We start from the raw sequence: 23,615 nt of genomic DNA, 5'->3' as shown, positions 1-23,615 counted from the left end.
TCCAGGGGCGGCTGGGTGGCTCAGTCGGTTAAGCGTCTGACTTCAGCTCACATCATGATCTCACAGTTCATTAGTTTGAGTCCTGCTTTGGGCTCAGTGCTGACAGCTCGGAGCCTCGAGCCTGCTTCGGATTCTGTCTCCCTCTCTCTCTGCCCCTCCTCTGCTTGCACTCTGTCTTTCTCTCTCTCTCAAAAACAAATTAATATTAAAAGAATTTTATTTTAAGAGTCTTAGTTTTTCCTCCTCTTTTCCAGATAAGTAACTNTTGTTTATTAATAATTTATAATAAATATAGAAATAGGAGAAATAATTTGTTCATATTAAGTAATATATAGCATTGTAAATTTAAATTGATATTTATCAATAATCATGTCTTTGTCTAAAATATGTTGAATGAAAACATTATGGCATAACTTTTTTGTTAAGTTCAAAACCTAAAACATTGGCATATACTACTTACCAATGCCTATGTTTGAATAAAAATTAAATATGCAAGGGAGAGGTGCCTAGGAGGCTCAGTCAGTTAAGTGTCTGACTTGATTTTGGCTCAGGTCATGATCTGATGGTTCATGGGATCAAGCCCCATGTCGGGCTCCATGCTGAGTGTAGAGCCTGCTTGGAATTCTCTCTCTCTGTCTCTCTCTCTCTGTCCCTCTCACACTCACGTTTTCTCTCAAAATAAATAAACTTAAAAAAAATAAATATATCTGAGGTATAGATGGCACGGGATCTTAATTTTCTCATAGCTAAATAGTCATTTGTTTACTAATTGCATGTATTTCCCAGTGGAGTACAAACATAAAATTATCAGGGCTGCCCTTTCAGTAAACAAATATGCTTTCAGCTTTTTGTGAATTTTAAGGCTTAAAGTATTAGGGATTTGATAATGGAATTATAGAAGATAAAACCTAAAAGGGCCTTTAGAAGTGGGCTATTCCAACATTTAAAAAAATGGGGGGGGGCACCTGGGTGGCTCAGTCTTTTAGGGGCATCCAACTTTGGCTCAGGTCGTGAACTTGCAGTTCATGAGTTTGAGTCCCACTTCAGGCTCTGCACTGACAGCTCAGAGCGTGGACCCCATTTTGGATTCTGTGTCTCCCTCTTTCTCTCTGCCCCTCTGTATTTCTCTCTCCCTCTCTTTCCCTCTCTCTCCCTCTCTCTCCCTCATCTGCTCATTACTTTGATCCGTGCCTGGCACATAGTAGGTGTTCAGTAAACAGTTGTTGAGTGAGTAAATGATAGATACTAAGAATATAACCTGATTTGCAGGGGAGTTCTTGGCCGAAATATTTAAAACATAATGAAAATACTGTGGTCTTAATGCTTCTGTCTTATGTTGCAGACATGGGTAAATGTCACCTTACCAAAGGCAAGCAGGCCCTAGAGATTCGGAGTAGCTTGTCTGAAAAGAGAGCACTTACCGACCCAATACAGGGAACGGCATATTCTGCGGAATCTCTGGTGCGGAACCTGCAGTGGGCCAAGGCACACGGTACGGTGATGTCTGCTTTCTGTGAGCTTTTGCTGTAATGTGCTTGCATTAGACCATGAAGGAGGGTTTTTCCTCCCGGGTAAATAGCTTGCTTCTCAATTTCGTAGTGAAAACATTTTAGCCTGGTGGGCAAACCCAAGACTAAACAATTTACCTAGTCTATATAGTCTCTCAGATTTTATTATATTCTGAGCTGCTAGAATTGTGCTGTTTGAAAAATCAGACGGGCCTGGGTTCTGATCCCGTCTCTACCACTTGGTAAACAAGTGATCTATAAATGGGGACAAGAAATCATACTTGATATGGTTGTTGATACTGAATGCGATCACTCACGTAAAGAGACAAGCGTGGTTGTCAGCAAGTAAATACTATGTGCTCATAGGTGTTACCGAGGACTCTCTTTCTTGGACTCCTGAATCAGTGAGTCGGTGGGCAAGAGAAACAATGAGGTGGAAATCATATCTATAACTTAATGACTTTGGTAAATCTGTATGATTCAGTGAAAAAGTAAGTTTAAATCACTGACAAATGAAGATTTTGGATTTGCTCTGAGTCCCAAATATCCATACTGTGCATCCCTTATTATAGATAATTGAAAATTGTATTTGTTGAACTTCTGTGTAATACCATTCATTTTGTAGTGGTCTGTTCTCTAAGATATATTTTTGGTAAATTAATATGTTTTAAAGAATATTAAAATATAAAATGTCATAAGTATATTGTCTTGGCTTTCTAGATAATTGGATAAGGAATTGAAATTGATTTTTTTTTTAATGTTTATTTTTGAGAGAGAGAGAGAGAGAGACAGAGCACGATCATGGGAGGAGCAAAGAGAGAGGGAGACACAGAATCCAAAGCAGGCTCCAGGCTCTGAGCTGTCAGCACAGAGCCCAATGTGGGGCTCAAACTCATGAACCCTGAGATCATAACCTGAGCCAGAGTTGGACGCTTATCTGACTAAGCCACCCAGACACCCTGTATCTTTTCTTTAAAAGAGCTCAAGGGGTACCTAGATGGCTCAGTCGGTTAAGTGCCCGACGTCGGCTCACATCATGATCTCACAGTTTGTGAGTTCAAGCCCTGCATCCNAAAAAAAAAAAAAAAAAAAGCCTTTTATAAAATGCTAAGGGAGCATCTCTTTACTTGTTGGATGAGATGCTGCCCAATTCATAAATTGCCTCATTAGATCTTCAAATTAGGGAAAAAAAAAAAACAACTTCAGAAGTGTCTGGTCCAGTATTTTCCTGCTTGCTCCTTACGTATTCCACGCCTGGCACACAGTAGGTATTCAGTAAAGTAGTTACTGAGTGAGTCTATGATACTGAGACTATAACCTGATTTGCAGGAAGTTCTTGGCCTAAATATTTTAAAAATCATTAAAAGATTGTGGTCTTAAAATAATACTTACTTCTTATCTTTCACACATGGATAAATGTCATCTTACCAAAGGCAGATGGACTCTAGAGGTTCAAAGTAGCTTGTGTGAAAAGAAAGCACTTTTTGGGGCACCTGGGTGGCTCAGTCAGTTGAGCACTCGATTTCAGCTCAGATCGTGATCTCACAGTTTGTGAGTTCAAGCCGCACGTCAGGCTCTCTGCTGGCAGCTCAGAGCCTGGAGCCTGCTTCGGATTCTGTGTCTCCTTCTCTCTCTGCCCTCCCCCACTTGTGTTCTATCTCTGGATCTCTCAAAAATAAATAAATGTAAAAAAAATTTTTTTAAAGAAGAGAGAGCACTTTTTTATGTTAAAGAACTCATGCAAAATGGCAAAAAGGAAAACATTAAGACTCCCTTAAGTACTCATCAAAAGATGCAAATTCAGCAGTGTACACAGGTGAGAATATATTAATAAAAGTAGTAATTAGAGAAAACACAAAACTATGATAGTGTAGTGTTCCGTTTTTAATCTCATCAACTAGGTGAACATTTTGAAATCAGTACTCATTTTGGAAATGGTATGGTCAAATCTATGTATATTCTCTGAGTGGAGAATGTCACGTGTGTGAGGACTGTCCAGCAGGTATATCTAAAGCATTAAGTACATGTATATAAGAAATACCAACTGTGATGGGAAAACCATAAAACCCAGAAACAGAGATACTCAAGGGTAGTGGAATTGTTCAAACTAATAAATTGCTCTGCAACTTTATGCTTATTGAAACTATTTTCATGAAGACTGAGGCAGCACTGAACATTTATCTACCAGTTGTATGGATGTTTTGATTACCACTGTAAAAATTATATATGCGGAGGGACAAGACTATCAGGAAATAGTAAGCGAACGGTTTTTATTTGCTTGCAGAATATGGGGCCTTTTTTCTCTTTCAGTAAGTGTGTGCATGTATGTTTCTGTGCCTTTGAAGAATGTGTTAGTTACAGAACATTTCTGAGTGAGAGCAAAAGCCCTGTTTTGCCCTTAAAGAATATTTGTCTGTTGCTCATCATCAGAAAACTTCCCAAGCACTCCTCAAATGATTCTTTGTAAGTTGTTCTTTTTGTTCTTTTTCAGAACTCCCAGAAAGTATGTGTCTTAAATTTCAGTGCGGTGTCCAGATTCAGCTAGGGTTTGCCGCGGAGTTCTCCAACGTCATGATCATCTACACGAGCATCGTCCACAAGCCGCCCGACGTGGTGATGTGCGATGCCTATGTCACAGACTTTCCTCTTGTAAGTGCCCGCTTTCTTCTTTGATTCAGAATATGCCGGTATAGCCTCACTTACTAAGAACTAAGTATATGGAAACTTAAAGATGATGGTAAATTTAAAAGAAATATGAATATATATATTCCGTTTATATCAATACTTGTATTTTAGTAACAGTAGTCATAATATTTAAAAATGGATCACCAAAATACCCTAAATGTCAAATTTCACCGAGGAAAGAAGCCTTTAATTGCCCTTACCCTAAGTAGAATATCAAATATGAAGGAATGTCATTCTTATGTCAAGAATAATTTCCTTTTAAAAACTACTGTTTTTAATTAAAGTCTTATTTGTCAAGTTATGTTGGTATATCGGAAGCACAGAAATTTCTCTTTTTCCATAAATTAAGATACAATATGTATTTCGTGTTGGCCTAAAGAAGCCAATAAATAGTATTCCTCTTTCCTACATGAGTGCAGTAAACTGAGAAGCAAGCAGGGTGCAAGACAAATCCAGAACATCGCTTTGGTGTTGATAAGGGCTTCACGGAGGACACTGTTCAGCGTGAGAGCAGACGGCCCAGCCAGAGTTCTGACTGAAGCCAGAATTCGATGGGTCCCTCCGCCCGCCCTGGCAGTGCTGGCCTGGGGTGGGCCTCGTAGGCATGGGGTAGGGCAGAACCTGAGGCCTTCTCCCTGGGGCTCGAGAACAGCTCTCCCACTCTTGGCCAGGGTGTGTCTCTTGGAGAAGAAAAAGGGGACAGGATGCCTGTGTCATGTCCATTTATTCTCTCTAAAATCCCCCCGCACCTGCCCAGAAGTGATGGATAGAAGGGAGAGAATGCAGCAGTCACACTCACGGGGCTTGAACGTAAAAGGAAGCCTGAGTGGGTTAAGAAGTGTTTCTAGGGGCAGTTTGGAAGCATCTGTACCCGCACAGCTAACTTTCTGAGCATACGTGTGCAGAATTTAGAATTCCTGTCGTACTCTAGAGTGCTGTTCTTACTGTTTCTTTAGTCCTGGATGAGGGTTTACCTACTCGGGCCAAAATTCCTAAGAGGGCAAAAGCTATTGAGATATTTTATTGTCATGGACCATGTCGTGACTCTCATTGCCTTCACTGATAACATCTGCTCCTTTTCACAGGACTTAGATATTGATCCAAAGGTCGCAAACAAAGGGACGCCTGAGGAGACTGGCAGCTACTTGGTGTCAAAGGACCTCCCCAAGCAGTGCCTCTATACTCGGCTCAGCTCACTGCAGAAGTTAAAGGTTAGCACTTCTCCTGTGTGTAATGACTAATCTTGTGAAAGTGAAAATTCATTTCCATGTGTGACCGTTGTATTACTTTATGGATACGCTGCTTCATTGAGCGTTAAATGGAAGTAGAGATACGAGATACACAGTCTTACAGTGACCCTTTCCACGTTGTATTCTGTCCCTGGTAATGGCCCGAAGATGTTCATGTGAGAGTAGACGCCTGGGCAGCTCAGTCGGTTAAGCAGCCAACTCTTGATTTCGGCTCAGGGCATGATCTCACGGTTCGTGAGAGCCATTCAGGCCCCTGTGCTGACAGCGTGGAATCTACGTGGGATTCTTTCTCTTGCCTCCTCAGCACATGTGTGCTTTCTCTCTCTCTCTAAGATTTAAAAGCAAAAAATTAGAGATACAGAGCATAGTCTACTTTTACATTTCTTCATATCTTCAAATACTCATTGTCTAGTTAAGGAACAACAGATACAAACTCTCGGCACCCTGTTCATAGCTAATTTTCTTCAGGCTCCTTTGTCTGTGAAATAAGCCTGTGATCTGATGCAATGACCCTTCTCCACCTGTGACTATGGATTATTATTTCATAATACTTTTAAAACAGCTAAACTTCTGGCCTGGGAGTAAAGCCAGGTTTTTTCATTAAAGGACCATTCTCCATCCCCACCAGTTGGGTAAGTGTCCCAAGCCCCACGGCTTGGAAAACACCTTTAAACAGTTCATCCGAATACAGTGCAAGATCTCTGTGATCCTGACTACCGTCAGTAGCAAGTAGTAGAATTCTAAAAACTCAAAGTGTTGAATGAAGGAAAGGGAACATGATTATCGCTGCCATTGCTTAGTGTAGGGAAGGTGTAAACGGGCCTTGAGGATTGGAAGCTGGGAAAGGGGAGCAAGAGTGGATTTTGTCGGGTGATCATATGCGTATTTGTAGATGTCGGTGATACTCAGACTCACCTGTGCTCACGGTTGATAAAAATAACTTCATTCCTTTTCCTTCTCAGGAGCATCTGATCTTCACGGTGTGTGTGTCGTATCAGTACTCGGGGCTGGAAGATACTGTAGAGGAGAAGCAGGAGGTGAACGTCGGGAAACCCCTCATTGCCAAACTGGACATTCACCGGGGTCTGGGAAGGAAGACTTGCTTCCAAACGTGTATTATGTGCAACGGCCCTTACCAGAGCCCTGGGTGCGCCGCGCCGGGGCCCGGGCCCTACCACTCGACCCAGGACTCCTTCCACGCTGTTTACCGTTCGCATCTGGGTAACTCGAGCAGCGTTTTGCCCTCAGATAGCTGTCGTTGCAGCCGGACTGCAGATGCGTTTATTTCAAGTGCGCATTCCCACCACGACTCGTGTCGCTTTGGGAGAAGTAACGTGCCAGTAGAGACGACGGATGAGATGCCGTTCAGCTTCTCTGATGGGCTCCGAATTTCCGACAAGTGACCTCCTTGTTTTTGAAAATTACCGTAATTACCTCATGCCTCCTATGCAACAGCACTGACAGGACGTGAGGTATGGTGAAAAAGCAAATACGTATTCGTAGAGAGAGAAGGTTAGCGGTGGCTCTTTCGTGGCAAACTTGGGACTCTGAGATGTTGGACTTATTAACCACACACTTCCTCTTCCTCTTCTTTTAAGATTTGGTGAATTGGTTGACTCGTTCTGTAAGAATGAAATAGGGATGTGCTTATAACAAAAATATTTTCATTTCGAGCACTCTGAAGTAAGAACGGTGGAAAGGACATTACTGTAGAAGAAGCCCTTGTGTTTTTAGAATAAGGAAAAACAACCTTGGTGATCACCAGGCTTAACCTTGTTCTGTCGGTGGGAGAAACAGATTGCGCATCTAGTTTAAGTGAGAGCCAGCCCCAGAACCGAGACATTCAGATTTCTGTGCCACTGTTCATTCCACTACACACTGCCTTCCTGACAGCTTCGGAGACAGGTATTATTTTTGTAGATAGATTTAATGATAATATGTAAATACACATATCTGTATATAATCTAGTCATGTACAAACCTTAATTTGTGATTATAGGACTTTACTACAAATGTCTGTTAACAGGTTTGTATCTAACTAAATCTGATGCGGAAGCAGCTGACAGTCCTTGTTCCTAAGGTCATGAAAGCATGTGAGAGGTGATGAGATGTTTGTCTCTGTTAGAGCAAGACAGCAGGACAGCCCTGCCACTGGATAACCTTGGCAGCTGCTTATCTGAATCTCACAGATGCTGGAGATGTTTCCTCGATAACATTCATTTTCTCAGTGAATTGTTCTGGCCTTGAGAGATCATCTTAACCACCGTTGGTTCTACCTAAAGCAAGTTAAAAAGGCAACTGCCAATAATAAAGATGCTGAATTAGTAACTTTAAGACATTCCACAAAGAAAATGCCAAGTCCAGATGACGTCACTGCTGTATTCTCCCAAACATTTAGAGAATTAACGCCAATCCGTTGCAAACTGTCCCCAAAAATGGAAGAGAGAACACTTCCCAAGTCATCTTACATACAAAGCCAGTATTACCCTGATACAAAACCAGTGAAGACATTACAAGAAAACTACAGATCAGTATCTGTTATGAATATAGATTCAAAAGTCATCAACAAAATACTAGCAAACTGAATCTAGCAACATATAAAAAGGATTTTTTACACCATGACTAAGTAAGATTTATCCCAGGAATACAAGGTTGGTTTAACATCCAGAATTCAATGTCATTTGCAGATGCTTCTTATTAGTCACAGTATTCACCTTATTCACATTATTTACGTTCTGTAACATCGCTGTAAATACTGAATTAGTGAATACAGAGCCATTGCTCCTCAGGGAAGTGTGTGTGTGTGTATACATATCTCAAATAGATTACAATCTTAATCCTGAAAACAATTTATCCTGGTATATACTGTTTTATTTCCAAAAGAGAAAATGAAGTTGAAAAATACTAAGTGACTTCCCTGAAGCCACCCCACTAGTAATTGCCAGAGTTGGGATTCCTGCCCGTCCAACTAGCCCCAGAGCCAGAGCTTCTTGCACTGCACTGACATCCCCCACCCCCTCATCTTCTGGTCACGTCTTGTGGGGAGCCAGAACAGGAAGGCAAAGCATTGCCTTGTTCAGCTCCGCTGAGAGCATGCACATCAGGAAACTACATTTTCATGTGTCTGCACATGCCTATGAATAATCATAAAAGTGCTGACAGTTTTGATTTGGGGATTACAAACAAATTTTAGAAATTAATTGGTAAATTCATAAATACAGAATCATAAATAATGAGGATCAATGCTACCATGTTCATAAAGGACTAAATTACCACATTGACCTAATTAATTGTCTTAATAGTTGCAGGAAGAGCATTTGATTGAATTCAGCACCCTTTCTTGATACAAATAGTCAACAAATTAGGAATAAAAGGGAAATTTCTCAACATGATAAAAAACATCTACAAACACCCCAAACCTAACATCATTAATGACAACAGACTAAATGCTGAATGTTCTCATCCCAAAATCAGGAATAAGACCAGGATGGTCATACTCACCCCTTCTATTCAACATTGTACTTGAGTTTCTAGCCAGGGCAATTAGTCAAGAAAAAGAAATAAAAGTCAGCCAAATTGGAAAAGAAGCAAAACTATGTATTCACAGATGACATAAACGTGTTTTGTAGAAAATTCTAAGAAATTCATTTAAAAACTAAATGGTTCTCGGCATTCAAGAGTCTCTCATGGTTTGCCTCCCTCCCTCTCCCCCACTATTTTTCCCCTTCTTCTCCCCCATGGTCCTTCGTTAACAAACTGAGGGCAGATGGGGTGGAGGGAGGGGAAGGGGGGGATGGGCATGGAGGAGGGCACTTGTGGGGATGAGCACTGGGTGTTATATGGAAACCAACGGACAATAAACTATTATAAAAAAATTTTTTTTAATTAAAAAAAAAAACTAAATGGTTCACCAGACTGCAGGATAGATACAAGATCAATATGCAAAGATCAAGTTTATTTCTGTATTAGCAGTGAATGTTCTGAAATTGAGACTTTTTAAAATTCTATTTACAATAGCACCAAGATGAATAAAAACTACACAACATTGTTGAGGGAAATTAAAGAAGACCTAAATAAGTGGAAATACATTTTTGTTCATGGATCGGAAGACGTTACATTGTTAAGAAAAAAAAATGCTCCCCAAATTGCTCCACAGAGTCCGTGCAATTCCCGTTAAAACCCCTGCTGGCTTATCTGCAGAAATTGACAAGCTGATAATATTCATACGGAAAATTACAGCAGCAAAAACAGTCTTGAAAAAGAACAAAGTTGGAAGACTCACACTTAACCAATTTCAAAACTTACTACAAAGCTACAGAAACCAAGCCACTGTGGTACTGGCATAAGAATAAACATGGGTTATGGGAACATAAAGTATAACTGAGGATCCAGAAATAAGCCAGTAACATTTATGAACAATTGATTTTTGACGAGTGTGCCAGTAGCATTCAATAAGGAAGAGTAATCTTTTCAGCAAAAAGTCCTAGGACAACTGTCACAAAGAGCTAACGGACCACCATCTTATACAGATTTCAGCCCAAAATGGATCATATACCTAAACTATAAAATTGACAAGAAAACATATAAGGAAATCTTCGGTTTCTTACATACAGCACCAAATGCACAAGCAACAAGGGAAAAAAATTGGGACTTCCTCAAAATGAAGTTTTATGTTTTATTTTATTTTATTTTTTTTAATATTTTTATTTATTTCTAGGAGAGAGAGACAGCGTGAGCAGGGGAGGGTCAGAGAGAGAGGGAGTCACAGACTGAAACAGGCTCCAGGCTCTGAGCTGGCAGTCAGCACAGAGCCCAACGTGGGGCTCGAACCCACGAACCGCGAGATCATGACCTGAGCGAAAGTCGGACGCTTAACCGACTAAGCCACCCAGGCGCCCCTGAAGTTTTATGTTTTAAAGGACACCATCAAAAGACAACCCACAGAATGGGAGCAAAGTTTTGAAAATTATGTCTGATAAGGTACTTGTATCCGGAATATATAAAGAACTTTTATAATAATAAGCCATTGATGTGCTAGTGCTTACCCATGGTTACTGTAGAGCAGCAACCATGAACTGCCCAGTGGGCCCTCAGTGATGATGGAAACGGTCCATGTGTATACTCCTGGTGTGACAGCCTCTAGCCACCTGTGCTCACTGAGCAGCTGAAATCTAGCTAGTGGCTTCTGTATTCAACTGTGCAGGTGTTCTGTATATTTGAATTTTTTAAAGCATGTATTTATACTTTTAAAACATTTTTTAAAATAACAGAGTTGTGTAGTTTTTCTCTTTTCTGTCAGCCATACATTTATTTTACTTGACCTCTTACACCCGCGGCTCTAGTACATTAGCATAGGAATTTATACATCAGTAGCATTTAGGAGGCGTAACCCATTGATACCATTGCAGTGTGAGCAAGAGATTAGGATGCCAAAGGCTCAGCTAAATCCAAAGCTAGTATTTGATTCTTGGGAAGGGGATACTAGTAACTTAAGAAATTCTAAAGTAGCAATTACAAGTTACATGTTTTCTTTCTTAATTTTTTTAATATTTAATTAGAGTGTGTGCAGGCACACAAGAGCTAGCAGGGGAGGGGTGGGGGGTAGACGCAGAATCTGAAGTAGGCTCCAGCTCTGAGCTGTCAGCACAGAGGCCGATGTGTGACTCGAACCCACAAACCATGAGATCGTGACCTGAGCTGAAGTCGGCCACTTAACCAACTGAGCCACCCAGACACTGCTAAGTTCGTATGTTTTCTAGTAAAAAAAAAAAAAAAAAAAAAAAAATCTCAACACATGGATCATCGACTATAAAACATTAAAATCTTCTTCATCTAAAGGTGGACAGGCCAAACAGGCACAGCCTTGAGAAAGAAAGTCCATAAAGGACTCTGACAGGGAGAAGGGAGGAGACCTCTCCTTCCCCCCAAAAAATGACAAAGTGTTTGTCACTTTGCACACCTCTTACTTGCACACGAAGCAACAATGAGGTGTTGTTTAGGACTTGTCAGACTCGGAGATGCCATCATGTAGCCACAGCTCAGATCATCGATAGATGACATGTAGATCAGCACAAGTTTAATATCAGAAGGAGATCTGATCTTTTATATTTTTATTTATGTAGTTCTTAGAGCGAGAAAGAGCACAAGCAGCGAAGAGAGGCAGAGGGAGAGAGAATCTGAAGCAGGCCCCACCCCAAGTGCAGAGGCCACGGCAGGGCCCGTGACCTGAGCCAAAATCAAGAGCCAGACGCTCAACTGACTGAGCCACCCAGGTGCTCCAAGATCTGGGGTGTTTTTTTAATGCCTAATAAATTTTAAATCCTTTCCTGTTACATGAACACTTCCCTACTAGGAGAGAGAGTATTTATATTCTATCACTGCTTTTAACTGTTAACTGATGCCAAACACACAAAACTTACACGTGACTCTTACGCAGTGGCAACCTGTTTTTCTGTTCTGACATTGTGAGTTTCATCCAGGCCTGACCCAAATATGTATTTTTTGGGTATTTTCCCCCAAATTCCATGACCTATTTTTTATACTGATAAAATATTAATTAACAAAGAAAAATATACCCAGAACAGTTTGTATAAATGTATTTAATTTTTTTGCAATTTGACAGCTTTAAAAATATTTGACGTTACTGACCCAAAATCGCTTTATGAAGGAGAAGGAGTCCGCTCATCTCCCCACCCACCAGCAGTCTGGCTTGAAGTGCCCCATGGCTTGTCTATGCTTCTGTTCCCTTGTCTGTAAGATAGGGACAAGGATATAACGTGTGAGGGCTTCTAAAACTTCACAGGGCCGGCAGGAGGGAGACACGGCCATCAGTCTTCAAATCTGGCTTTTTCAAAACCATACCAGTCAGTACGCTCACAGTTCAGCGTGCGTTGTTTGTTTTCAGGATGCGTCCTACACAGCCCTCTAATATCGGCAATGTAGTATCGCCTTCTGAAATAAGTTGCAGTGGGGGTGGCTGGCTGGTTCAGGTGGTGGAGCGTGCAATTCTTAATCTTGGGGTCATGAGATCGAGCCTCATGTTAGGGGAAGAACTTACTTTTTAAAAAATTAAAAATTATAATATTTTTAAAAGTAAGTTGCAACTGGGGCTCCTGGGCAGCTCAATCGGTTAAGCGTACGTACAACTCTTGGTTTGGGCTCAGGTCATGATCTCACGGTTTGTGGTTCAAGCCCTGCATCGGGTTCTGTGCTGACAGTGTGGAGCCTGCTTGGAATTCTCTCTCCCCCACTCTCTCTGCCCCTCCCCTGCTCACTTTCTCTGTCTCTCTCTCAAAAAAAAAAAAGAAAGAAAAAAAAAGTTGCAGCTGAGTTGTGTTCACCCCAAGCTCACCTTTCAAAAAGCATGGAAATTGAACATCACCAGTTCTTTAGCATAAAGTACATTGTGTCTGCATATAAAAGCAGTTGATTAGCAGTGTTTCTCTGCGGGCATTATTTGTCTTGGCTTACCTGGATTTTCCAGTTTTTATACAGGGAACAGATATTATATAATTGTCAAATATAGACCTACACATTGACTAAATATGCTAAGACTCAATAAATTTATATTTAGAACACATTTTTAATTTTCATAATTGCAATCAAGTTTAAAAATGCACAGGAATTCATGCATTTTTTAAAAGATTGTTTTTAAGTTTATATATTTTGAGAGAGCAAGCAGGGGGCAGGGAGAGAAAGAGAGAGAGAAAGAGAGAGAGAGAATCCCAAGAAGGCTCTGCACTGTCAGTGTGGAGCCTGATGTGGGTCTCAAACTCACAAATCGTGAGATCAGGTCCTGAGCTGAAACCAAGAGTCGGACACTTAACCAATGGAGCCACCCAGGTGCCTCTGTGCATTTGTTTAATGTCATGAGTGATGCACACGTAGGTACTTTTTATGCTACCTGTTATATAAAAAAAAAAAAAATCACTAAGTCTAAAGTAATTACCACAAATCTAAGGTAATTCCCAATTCTTGCATCATTTTGGAGATTTGTTGAACAGCATTTTAAATAAATGGTTGGCTGAGTACTCCTACATTAATAAGTTGCTAGCACCAGGCTTTGACTATCATCTATTTATTTTAAAATCCGTTTTTAATGTTTATTTTTGAAAGACCGAGCATGAGTGGGGGAGGAGCAGAGACAGAGAGAGAATCCAAAGCAGTCTCCAGGCTCTGATCATGACTTAAGACGCAATCAAGAGTTAGACGCTTAACTAACTGAGCCACCCAGGCACCTGTGACGTTTTTTTTTTTAATTTTGAAATATTTCCAAACTTAAGGGCTCCTAGGTGACTCTGTCGGTTGAACATTTGACTTTGGCTAGGTGATGATCTTGCATTTCGTGGATTCAAGTGCTGACAGCTCAGGGCCCGGAGCCTACTTCAGATTCTATGTCACCCTCTCTCTCTGCCCCTCCCTCCTCATGCTCTGTCTCTCAAAACTAAAAATTTAAAAAAAATTTCTAAACTTAGAGGAAAGCCTCAAAATCAGTACAAAGAATTCCTATATTCCCTTCACCCTGATTCCCTATGTTAATGTGTTTTTCCATGTTTTATCATTTTGTCTCATAAATGTATATATATGTTTGTATGTATATCTAAATACATACACAAATGATCTCCCTGAGCTGTTGAAAAGTGTTACGTTTTTGCTTCTAAATAAACACATAGGTGTATACTACCTAAAAACAGGAACATTCTCCTGGGTAAACAGTACAGCTGTAAAATAAGACCCCTCTGCTGCAGGGAGGTTCCGTGTCTCCCCAAAGCACTGGGAACCACAATGCCTCCTTCACTCATCTTTCCTTTCTCTCGTTGATCATGACGTGTGATCTTTGTCCAGTGCCTACAAACTATTGCTTCATACTTTCTGTATGGCTGGCTAGTCATTTAAGGTGGGAGAGTAAATCCACTCCTAACATTATTACATCATGACTGGACGTGAACATTTGCAAGTCATTTTTTTTACTTTTTTTTTTTTTGAGGGAGAGACAGAGACAGGGAGAGAGGGCGAGAAGCAGAGAGAGAGGGAGACACAGAATCAGAAGCAGGCTCCAGGCTCTGAGCTGTCAGCACAGAGTCCGAAGCGGGAATTGAACTCACGAACTGTGAGATCATGACCTGAGCTGAAATCAAGAGTCAGATGCTTAACCAAATAGGCCACCCAGGCACCCTGATTTGCAAGTTATTTTTAAAACTAATTACAAATATTTAAAACTAGTTTTGGATTAATTTGCATATATTGCCAGAAGCACCGTTGTGAGCAAACTATTCCCTTCCCTAGTCACCATCCCACCCCAAACTGACTGTTTCGAAGGCAGCGTGCATCCACTATCTTTGTACAAGTGGCTCATCCACATTATCAGATGAATACCTGAGCGCTTCAGGTGTACACATGTACACAAAGGAAGGAGAGGAAGCTTTGGGGGTGGGGCGTTTCTACATGCCAGGTGCGAACATTTTACACACAGGGTCTCATTTGACTCTCAACAGCCTTGCAATTCATAGATGAGGAAACTTTTAGGCTAATTCGGGAGGTTAATTTGCCCTGGATAGCAGGCAAGGGAGGCCCCAAACCTGGAACAGAGCCCATTACTGTTCCCCAGTGCTGCTGCTTTTTTTTTTTTTTTTTTTTTAAAGACAGCACCAGCAGGGGAGAGTCAGAGAGAAAGGGAGATACAGAATCTGAAACAGGCCCCAGGCGCTGAGCTGGCTGTCAGCACAGAGCCCAATGCGGGGCTTGAACCCATAAACTGTGAGATCATGACCTGAGCCAAAGTCGGACGCTTAACCAACTGAGCCACCCAAGTGCCCTCGGTGCTGCTGCTTCTTAGCCAGTAATGAAGAGATACACAATCTCAATAATAAGCTGTTGAGTAATAAATATGCTGAATGCAAAAGCGGCATGACATTAAATGCGCATGCATTGATGGAGCATCAACTATTGTACCTGAGAGAGACAAGACTTTGTTTGAATGAAGTTTGCAAGAAACCGTCTACTCTGAAAACAGAAGGAATGCCATCTTGAACTTGGCAACTTAAACTTGGTGTTTTCCCAACATAGAAGAGTCAAAAATGATTTTTTATGACATGTGTGACCAGTGCGGCTTAATATGTCATTCTTCTAAGTATATGAAAAATATTTTTAAAACATTGAAACATTATTCTTTTTTTCTAAAGGTTTTTATTTATTTATTTTGAGAGAGAGTGCAAGCGATGAGGAAGGAGCAGAGAGAGAGGAAGAGAGAATCCCAAGCGGGCTCTGCAGTGTAGACAGAGCCCGATGTCAGGGCTCAAACCCACGAACTGTGAGATCATGACCTGAGCCAAAACCAACAGTCAAACTCTTAACTGACTAAGCCACCCAGGAGCCCCAACATTGAAATATTCTTTTTTTAAATTTTTTAAGTTTATTTATTCATTTCGGGGGCGGGGGGGAGGCCAGAGAGAGGAAGAGAGAGAGAGAGATTGAGAATCCCAAGCAGGCTCCACACTCTGGAGCATAGAACCCAATGCAGGGCTTGAACCCACGAATGGTAAGATCATGACCTGAGCCAAAACCAAGAGTCGGATGTTTCACTGACTGAGCCACCCAGGTGCCCAACATAGAAATATTATTATTAAAGGAGAAAATAAGGTACAGTCTCTAAAGGTGAAAGTCACAGGTCATGTTCCAAGCATTTCTAAAGGAGGTGACCTAAAACTCAGTAATGTTGCCATATTATGCTCAACAGAGTTCTGACAGGGAAAGGTGTTCAAATATATATTTTGGGGGCACCTGGGTGGCTTAGTTGGTTAAGCGTCCGACTTCACCTCAGGTCATGATCTCACGGTTCATGGGTTCGAGCCCCGCATCGGGCTCTGTGCTGACAGCTAGCTCAGAGCCTGGAGCCTGTTTCAGATTCTGTACCTCCCTCTCTCTCTGACCCTCCCCTGCTCACACTGTCTTTCTCTCTCTCAGAAATAAAACATTTTAAAAATATTTTTTAAGTCTTCATAATCTTTAGTTCTACCACTTTCATCTTTGTGTAGAGCACTCATTACTCCATTACAAAGAGTTAGTGTCTTCCCTGAAGACTGATGACATACTACATATCTGACTTACACTATCTACGCATGTATGTGTATACACGTACCCCCCTTGCTGCCAAACTTGGATTTTGACACTATTATCTGACCTCACTGTCTTCTATCCTGTGCCCCAGCTTGGTAAGTGGCCCTGCCTCCCTCCCAATCTCCTGTCCTCACACCTGACTCCAGTGGTTTCCAGACTGTTCAGAATAGCTTCTGTCTGGCAGGGGGGCTCCCCCTCTCTGTTGCATCTAGAGCATTTCTACTTTTATCTGTTTACACCCCGCCTTTCCCAGTTACCTTTGTTTTGTGTAAAAAGTTTCTCAATAGGGGCGCCTAGGTGGCTCAGTGGGTTGCGTGTCTGACTCCTAGGTTTCTGCTCAGGTCATGATCTCACAGTTTGTGGGATCGAGCCCCGCTGACAGCACGGAGCCTGCTGGGGATTCTCTCTCTGCCCCTCCTCTGCTTGCACACTCTCTCTCAAAATAAATAAATAAACACAAAAAGGGTTTCTTAGTAAAAATCACTGGATTTCATCTCCTGTCACTAGACCCCACTATTGCTCGGGGACAATACACACAGCTGTTCCCCACACCAGCTGGGCGACTTCGGGCAGACTACAGTGCTGAGAAAGGAGGGAAGGGGGAAAAATCCCACCGAGCCGTGAGGGCTTCTCCCTCCCCGTTACAGGCAGCTGCACGGGAGGCCCCGGGAGCACAGACAGACTGACCTCGTTTCGCTGTGCTTCACACATACTGGGGTTTTTTTTTTTTTTACAAATTAAACGATTCTGGAAAACTTGCATGCAGCAACTCTGTAGGGATCATTTTTCTCCCAGTATTTGCTCACTTCGTGCCTGTGTCACATTTTGGTGATTTTTGCTACATTTCAAGCTTTTTCCTTATTCTATTTGGCCTGGTGATCCGTGACTGATCACAGATTACTGATTACGAAAGCTCGGGTGATGTATAACATTTTTTAACAAAGTATTTTTTTAATAAAGGCATGTACATTAATTTAGACGTAAGACTACTGCATACTTAGTAAACTACAGTATAAACATAACTTTCAGGGGAGCCTGGGTGGCTCAGTCGGTTGGGTGTCCGACTTCAGCTGAGGTCATGATCTCGCGGTTCGTGGGTTCGAGCCCCGCGCCGGGCTCTGTGCTGACAGCTAGCTCAGAGCCTGGAGCCTGTTTCAGATTCTGTGTGTGTGTCTCTCTCTGACCCTCCCCTGCTCATGCTGTCTCTCTCTCTCTCAGAAATAAATAAAAAAACGTTAAAAAAAAAACCACATAACTTTCATCTGCACTGGAAGCCAAATGTTCATTGGACTCACGTTATTGCAATATTCACCTGCCGGCAATAACCTGGAGCCAAACCCACAGTATCTCCGGGGCACGCCTATACTGACTAGCAGTTTTAGCAAACAGCACAAAGCTCGGGCCTCAAATCAACTTCGTCGTTCAAGATGTGGCTTCCCCGTAGTTGTTAGGAACAAGGTAAGATGCCATCTGACACTTCCCCCATTTCAGTCAGTTACTGCTGTATAGGGACTGAGTTTCTTAAAACCTGATGTGACACTTTGGTGTCACCCGACCTAGTTGTGGCCCGGGGAGATATATGACTGAAGCACACAGTGGCATTCCCACCAGCACGGCCAAGTGCGCTTGCTGGGGGAGACCAGGCGGAGGCACCCTGGGGTCAGCAAGCTGGGACCCGCCCTCCCTCGCAGCACACGCCTGCAGAAGGCAAAGTCACCATCGACGGCATTCACGTCGGTATGACAGGAACATGGGGAGGCACTCGCACGACTCCAGTAAGGGCACCAGGCTAAGATGCCCCAAACGTCCGTCTCCCCGGCCACCCTTGCCGGTGAGCCTGGCGCGCCTCTGCCCTGACAGCACGGGAGGGCACGGCCAGCGCCTGCTGCCGGTGCCTCTCCCGACGGGTGTTGCTTCCGCAGTAGTAATACATACCCTCGTTTCCGGTCTGACCCATGATGTCTCGATGTCACGGTGTGACTCTCGGGCTGCGTTTCTCCTCTCGCATGCAGGTCCTGGGCGGTGGCTGGCAGCTCACGACCACCGCGGGCCAGCCGAGGGGGCTGAGGGCCGCAGACGCCGCCGCCGTTCCTAGATAGCACGGACTTTGTCCAGAGACTGAGAAAGAAGCGTGTCCCCAGGTAATGTAGTAAGGAAGCCTATTCTGGAGACCCTGCCCAGCGACAGGGGAGAGCCATCTCCCTGCAGGTGAGAGATGGGAGGGAGGGATGCCTGCTTGGGGGGAGGGGGGAGCGGGTGGGCAGCTGGCTCCTAAAACGCCTCTCGGGGGCATCTGGGTGGCTCGGTTGAGCACAGACTTGGGCTTGGTCATGATCTTGTGATTTGTGAGTTTGAGTCCCGCATGGGGTTTGCTGCTCTGCGCACAAAGCCTGTTTCAGATCCTCTGTCTCCTGCTGTCTCTCTGCCTAACCCTAACCCTAAACACTAGAAGGAGAAGGAGGAGAAGAAGAAATAAAAAAGTAAAACCTCTCTCGGCCCACCCTGCATGAAAGCTCTCTGATCTGGTGCTTTAGGGCCTGGGGTTCCCAGCCCGCCCCGAGTCCAGGCTCCCTGGGCCTCTCCGAAAATGCACTCCACGTGCTGAAGGTTGTGGGACCGACCCCTCCAGGTTTCACATCCAGTCCGGAGGATGCCGTACAGGCCCCGGTCGATGCTGCTGCAATGCTGCTCTGAAGGGTTTGACACCATCCTCCGGTGCCGGGGGGTCTCCAGGCTCCCAGGGGGTGGTCCCGCAGCCCCCGAAGGGAGCGCGCTTCGGAGACACCCTTGGCTTGCAGGCACAGACACCCACAGACCCCTAGGACCGGCCTCCAAGGCCTCAGCACCTGGGTCCAGGGCCACCGCAGGCCGCTCCTTGCCATGGAGGGGGACCTGCAGAGAACTCGACCCCCGCTGCTCCAACACCCTAGGAGCCTGGGCAGCCCCACCCCCACCCCCACCCCGGAGCCCGGGGTTCAGGCGCCGCCCGCGGTNTACCCCTGCGCGCCGCACGCGCTCCCGGGGCGCACACGCGCTCGCGGGCACCCGCAGGGCCGCTTGGCGGCCTTCTCCTCGGAAGTGTCCTCACCATGCGAGCACCCATCCGCCTGAGGTCCAGGACCCCCGACGCCTCGTAGCGGAAGTCAGGTTCGCCACTAAGACAAGCTGGTTCCGATGTGTGCCTTGTCCCCCCTTCTGTGTAACTTGCCGCAAGGGTCACGGTGTTCACGCTGCGAATTTACATCCCCCTCTTTCCCTATCCTGTCCTACGGGGCCTTGGATCTCTGAGCTACTCAAATTTTTCTAAGTGGGAGAATCTTCTCGATAGAGAGGAGCTCGCCCCCGGAGGGCGGAGGCCGCATGGGACTGAGCGGGCGGCGTCCTGGGGTGGCGCCCTGCGCTCAGCTGTACGAAGGCCTCCGCTTTCTCGAGCGCAGACAGCACTGAGTGCCGCGGGGGGGCGCCTGTGAGCACTAAGTAAGGGGCCCCGGTAAAGCCCGGCAGAAACTGGAAATACTCAGTAACCAAGTGTTCACCCAAATAAAAGGTGGGCCACCCGCTGGGTTATTTAGCTAGGGAGAAGAGAAAGGTGTGGTGGGTTGAATGGTGGCCTCCAAAAGAGGGCTCCACCTTCTAACCCCCAGACCCTGTGACCGTGACCCTGATGTACGGAAGTGAAGGAGCTGGACCCCAGACCCTCCTGGATCAGGGTGCGACCGAGATCCAGCGTGGGGGTCCCCAGGGGAGACGGCAGAGGGGAAGACGGGGTGAGGCCCCAGGCGGGGATGGGGTGCAGCTCTCAGGGGAACCAGCCCTCGGGTGGCCCAGCGGCTCCCCCCTGCGGAGGGACACCGATGGCAGGGGAGGCCGAGCGGTTCCTGAGCTCCATGCACTTTGCTGTCAAGAGCCTTTTCTGGAGTCACTCTTGGGCTGCGGTCTCTTGCGCCCCCTCCTGGCCCGCGGAGAGAAGTGCGGCTCCTCCAGCACCTCCCCCAACCCCCCGCGCGAGCTATTTGAGATCTCGGATGAAATGAGAGAACCAGGGAACCTCAAAACTGAAGACAGAAAGATGTTTGTAAGAGAAAAATTGTTTAATGTCTCACAGGTCCCCGAGAGGCAGAGCGCGAGCGGGGGAGGGGCAGGGAGAGAGGGAGACACAGAAGCTGAAGCAGCTCCAGGCTCTGTCAGCACAGAGCTGGACACAGGGCTCAAACTCACAAACCGTGAGATCATGACCTGCGAAGTCCCACAGTCAACCAACTGAGCCACCCAGGCGCCCCTGTAAGAAAACATTTTTAAACAGCACATTCTCGGCCCCCATCTTGAAAAACAGCGTGAAGCCTTCAGCCCTTGTCCGGACGCCTCATGCTCTGTCCTGTGCCCTGTCGTCTTTCTCCGTAAATTCAGCCCCATGCTGGTGGCCCTCACAGGCTTCCTCATCCGCAGAGACCACTTCCTGCAACCCACCCCACACCCCCGGGAGCTAGCCTGGGCCTCGTCAGCCCAGGAATTCATTTACACCTTCTTCCGTCTGATCCAGACCCCTCTGTGCTCAGCTCACCTCCTGGGGGGTCCCTTCAACGGTACCTATTCGGGCGCATCCAGACTGCTCACCCAGGGTGGGNTTTCTTTCTTTCTTTCTTTCTTTCTTTCTTTCTCTCTCTCTCTCTCTTTCTTTCTTTCTTTCTTTCTTTCTCTCTCTCTTTCTCTCTCTCTTTCTTTCTTTCCTTACTATGACTCTCACAAACACCAACAACCCCCTCTATCTGCTCGCCCTCCATTTTTTTAACTGACAAAACTCAACCCCAGCCGTCTTCCACACACATTTGCTTTCTGTGAAGAGCCCCGTTCTTACTGCCACCCTCTCCCTGTTGGCTGGGAGCTTGGCCTCCGCCATCACAGAGACAACGGAAGCCACCACAGCCATTACGGACATACTTCTGTCTACACCCACATTTGTCTTTCTTGCTGTTACGACAGAGGGCATGACCCCCTCCTGTCTAATCCCCCCGCATAGACTTGGGGTTCTGCCATCTTGTTTTCTCCCCCAGATGTCATGTCTTAAGGTATGTCTTCTTTCCTGCATCTTTCTTTTAAAAAAATTATTCTCGAAGACAAACTAAATACCTAAATAACCAGATTATTCTCGTTTCCATACAAACTCGCCATCAGAGCCAACTTCACGGGCATGGACTTCCCGGCCACACAGGTCCCCGAGCCTGGTTTAGTGGTTTAGTGTCTGCTACCGCCATCTTGAGAACCTTAACAACTTTTTAAAAAAATGTTTATTTATTTTTGAGAGAGATAGAAAGAGCTCAAGTTGGGGAGGGGCAGAGAGAGAGGGAGACACAGAATCTGAAACAGGCTCCAGGCTCAGAACTGTCAGCACAGAGCCCGATGCAGGGCTCGAACCCATGAACCATGAGATCATGACCTGAGCGGAAGTCAGACGCTCAACTGACTGAGCCACCCAGGCGCCACCCCTTAATCACTTTTAAAGGAGATGGCAATCCTGTCTGTGGTACTGTCTCCAATTTTCCTCCGCGTCCCCTCCCTATATAGAAAGAAGAGCCTGTGGGAATTTTCTCTCCACTTTCCTTAACTCCTCAGATGTTCTAATCCCAACACTTTTCTCCTGAAACTGCCCTTGTCGAAGTTACCAGTAGCCTCTATTTGGTCAAATTCACTGACAGCTTTTCTGCTGTCATCCCTGAAGGCCATCTCCAAAATGCCTTCCTCTTTATTCTCCATTCTGTTAGTCTATTCAGTCTTTTCCTGGCACTTTCCTCAGTTTGTAAGTGCAGAATGGTTCATGTATTTCTTTTGTCTTATTTCTTATGAATGAATGACCAAGAGAATTAAAGATCTTGATAAGAAAGTTCAAGTGATCAGTAATACGTAAGCTCATCAGCGAAATGTTTAAAAGCTGAGAAGATCTGGGGCACCTGAGTGACTCAGATGATTAAGTGTCTGACTTCGGTTCAGGTCATGATCTCACGGTTCATGAGTTCGAGCCCAGCATGGGGCTCTCTGCTGTCAGCACAGAGCCTGCTTTGGATCCTCTGCTCCCCCCTCCACTGCTCCCCCACTTGTGCTCTCTCTCTGTCTCTCTCAAAATAAATAAATAAATATTAAAAGGCTGAGAAGATCTGATGGGCTGAGAGAAGAAGAGAGGCCACATACCTGGGCCACCTGGGAAAGAAGGCAGCAGGCTTAAGAGCAGCGCTCGTGAAGAGAGCTGGAAGGAAGGTGAATGATCCTGGAAGGTAAATGCTGACACGTAAGATTTCAGAGCCTGTTCTGAGACCAGACTAGCTGTGAGGCAGGAGTGCGGGTGGCTTAGGTAGGCTGCAGGTGAAAGTCACCGGGGTCAGGAGATCGGAGGCTGCTGGGTGAGTGGCTTACATGAATATTCAAGCAACCAGAGAGTAGAGGTTGGAGTCAAAGGAAAGACTTTGCCAAGACTTTCAACAAATAATGGCCAGCATTTATAAGGTGCCTACTATGTGCTGCGTACTCTTCCAAGTACTTCACGTATATTCTACGGTTTATATGTTAACAACCATACGTGCCATGCCGTTCCCATTACCCCCATTTTATATTTATTATCCCCAATGCACCACTGAGGCAAGAAAGGTAGCAAGCAACCAGATCAAACTGCTGGCCGATGGAGCTGATCCTGGAACCCAAGCCGTCTGGCTCGCTTGAAGGACAAGAAGATGCGGGGGGGGCGCCTGGGTGGCTTAGTCGGTTAAGCGTCCGACTTTCACTTAGGTCATGATCTCGCGGTTCGTGGGTTCGAGCCCCGCGTCGGGCTCTGTGCTGACTGCCAGCTCAGAGCCTGGAGCCTGTTTCAGAGTCTGTGACTCCCTCTCTCTCTGACCCTCCCCTGCTCACGCTCTCTCTCTCTCTCTCTCTCCTAGAAATAAAATGAAATAATATATATATATATAAAAGAAGAAGAAGAAGATGCGGGACACAAGAGGAGGCGGCGCTGGCGTGGAGCACGGAGAGGAAAGGAACCAGGACCAGATGGCTGAGGGCTTTGTGCTTTGTGC

General features: G+C 44.9%; 1 protein-coding gene across 4 annotated transcripts in view; it reads left to right on the top strand.

Annotated features, from left to right (window-relative positions):
- MALT1 (MALT1 paracaspase) overlaps positions 1–10,709 on the top strand; it is a 53,549-nt gene extending 42,840 nt beyond the window's left edge. For all 4 annotated transcript variants that reach the window (XM_077777706.1, XM_077777704.1, XM_077777705.1 and 1 more), the window contains 4 exons: positions 1,343–1,492; positions 4,000–4,157; positions 5,279–5,404; positions 6,406–10,709. In XM_077777706.1, the coding sequence (XP_077633832.1) occupies positions 1,343–1,492; positions 4,000–4,157; positions 5,279–5,404; positions 6,406–6,846 (875 nt within the window). In that variant the 3' untranslated portion in view covers positions 6,847–10,709. The remainder of the gene's footprint in view (positions 1–1,342; positions 1,493–3,999; positions 4,158–5,278; positions 5,405–6,405) is intronic.
- The last annotated feature ends 12,906 nt before the right edge of the window (positions 10,710–23,615 follow it).

The sequence above is a fragment of the Crocuta crocuta genome, unplaced genomic scaffold (genome assembly GCF_008692635.1).
Source record: "Crocuta crocuta isolate KB4526 unplaced genomic scaffold, BGI_CrCroc_1.0 scaffold36, whole genome shotgun sequence".
NCBI lineage: Eukaryota > Metazoa > Chordata > Mammalia > Carnivora > Hyaenidae > Crocuta > Crocuta crocuta.
Note: the sequence above shows the minus strand (reverse complement) of the source record. Positions and strands in the feature narration are given on the sequence as shown.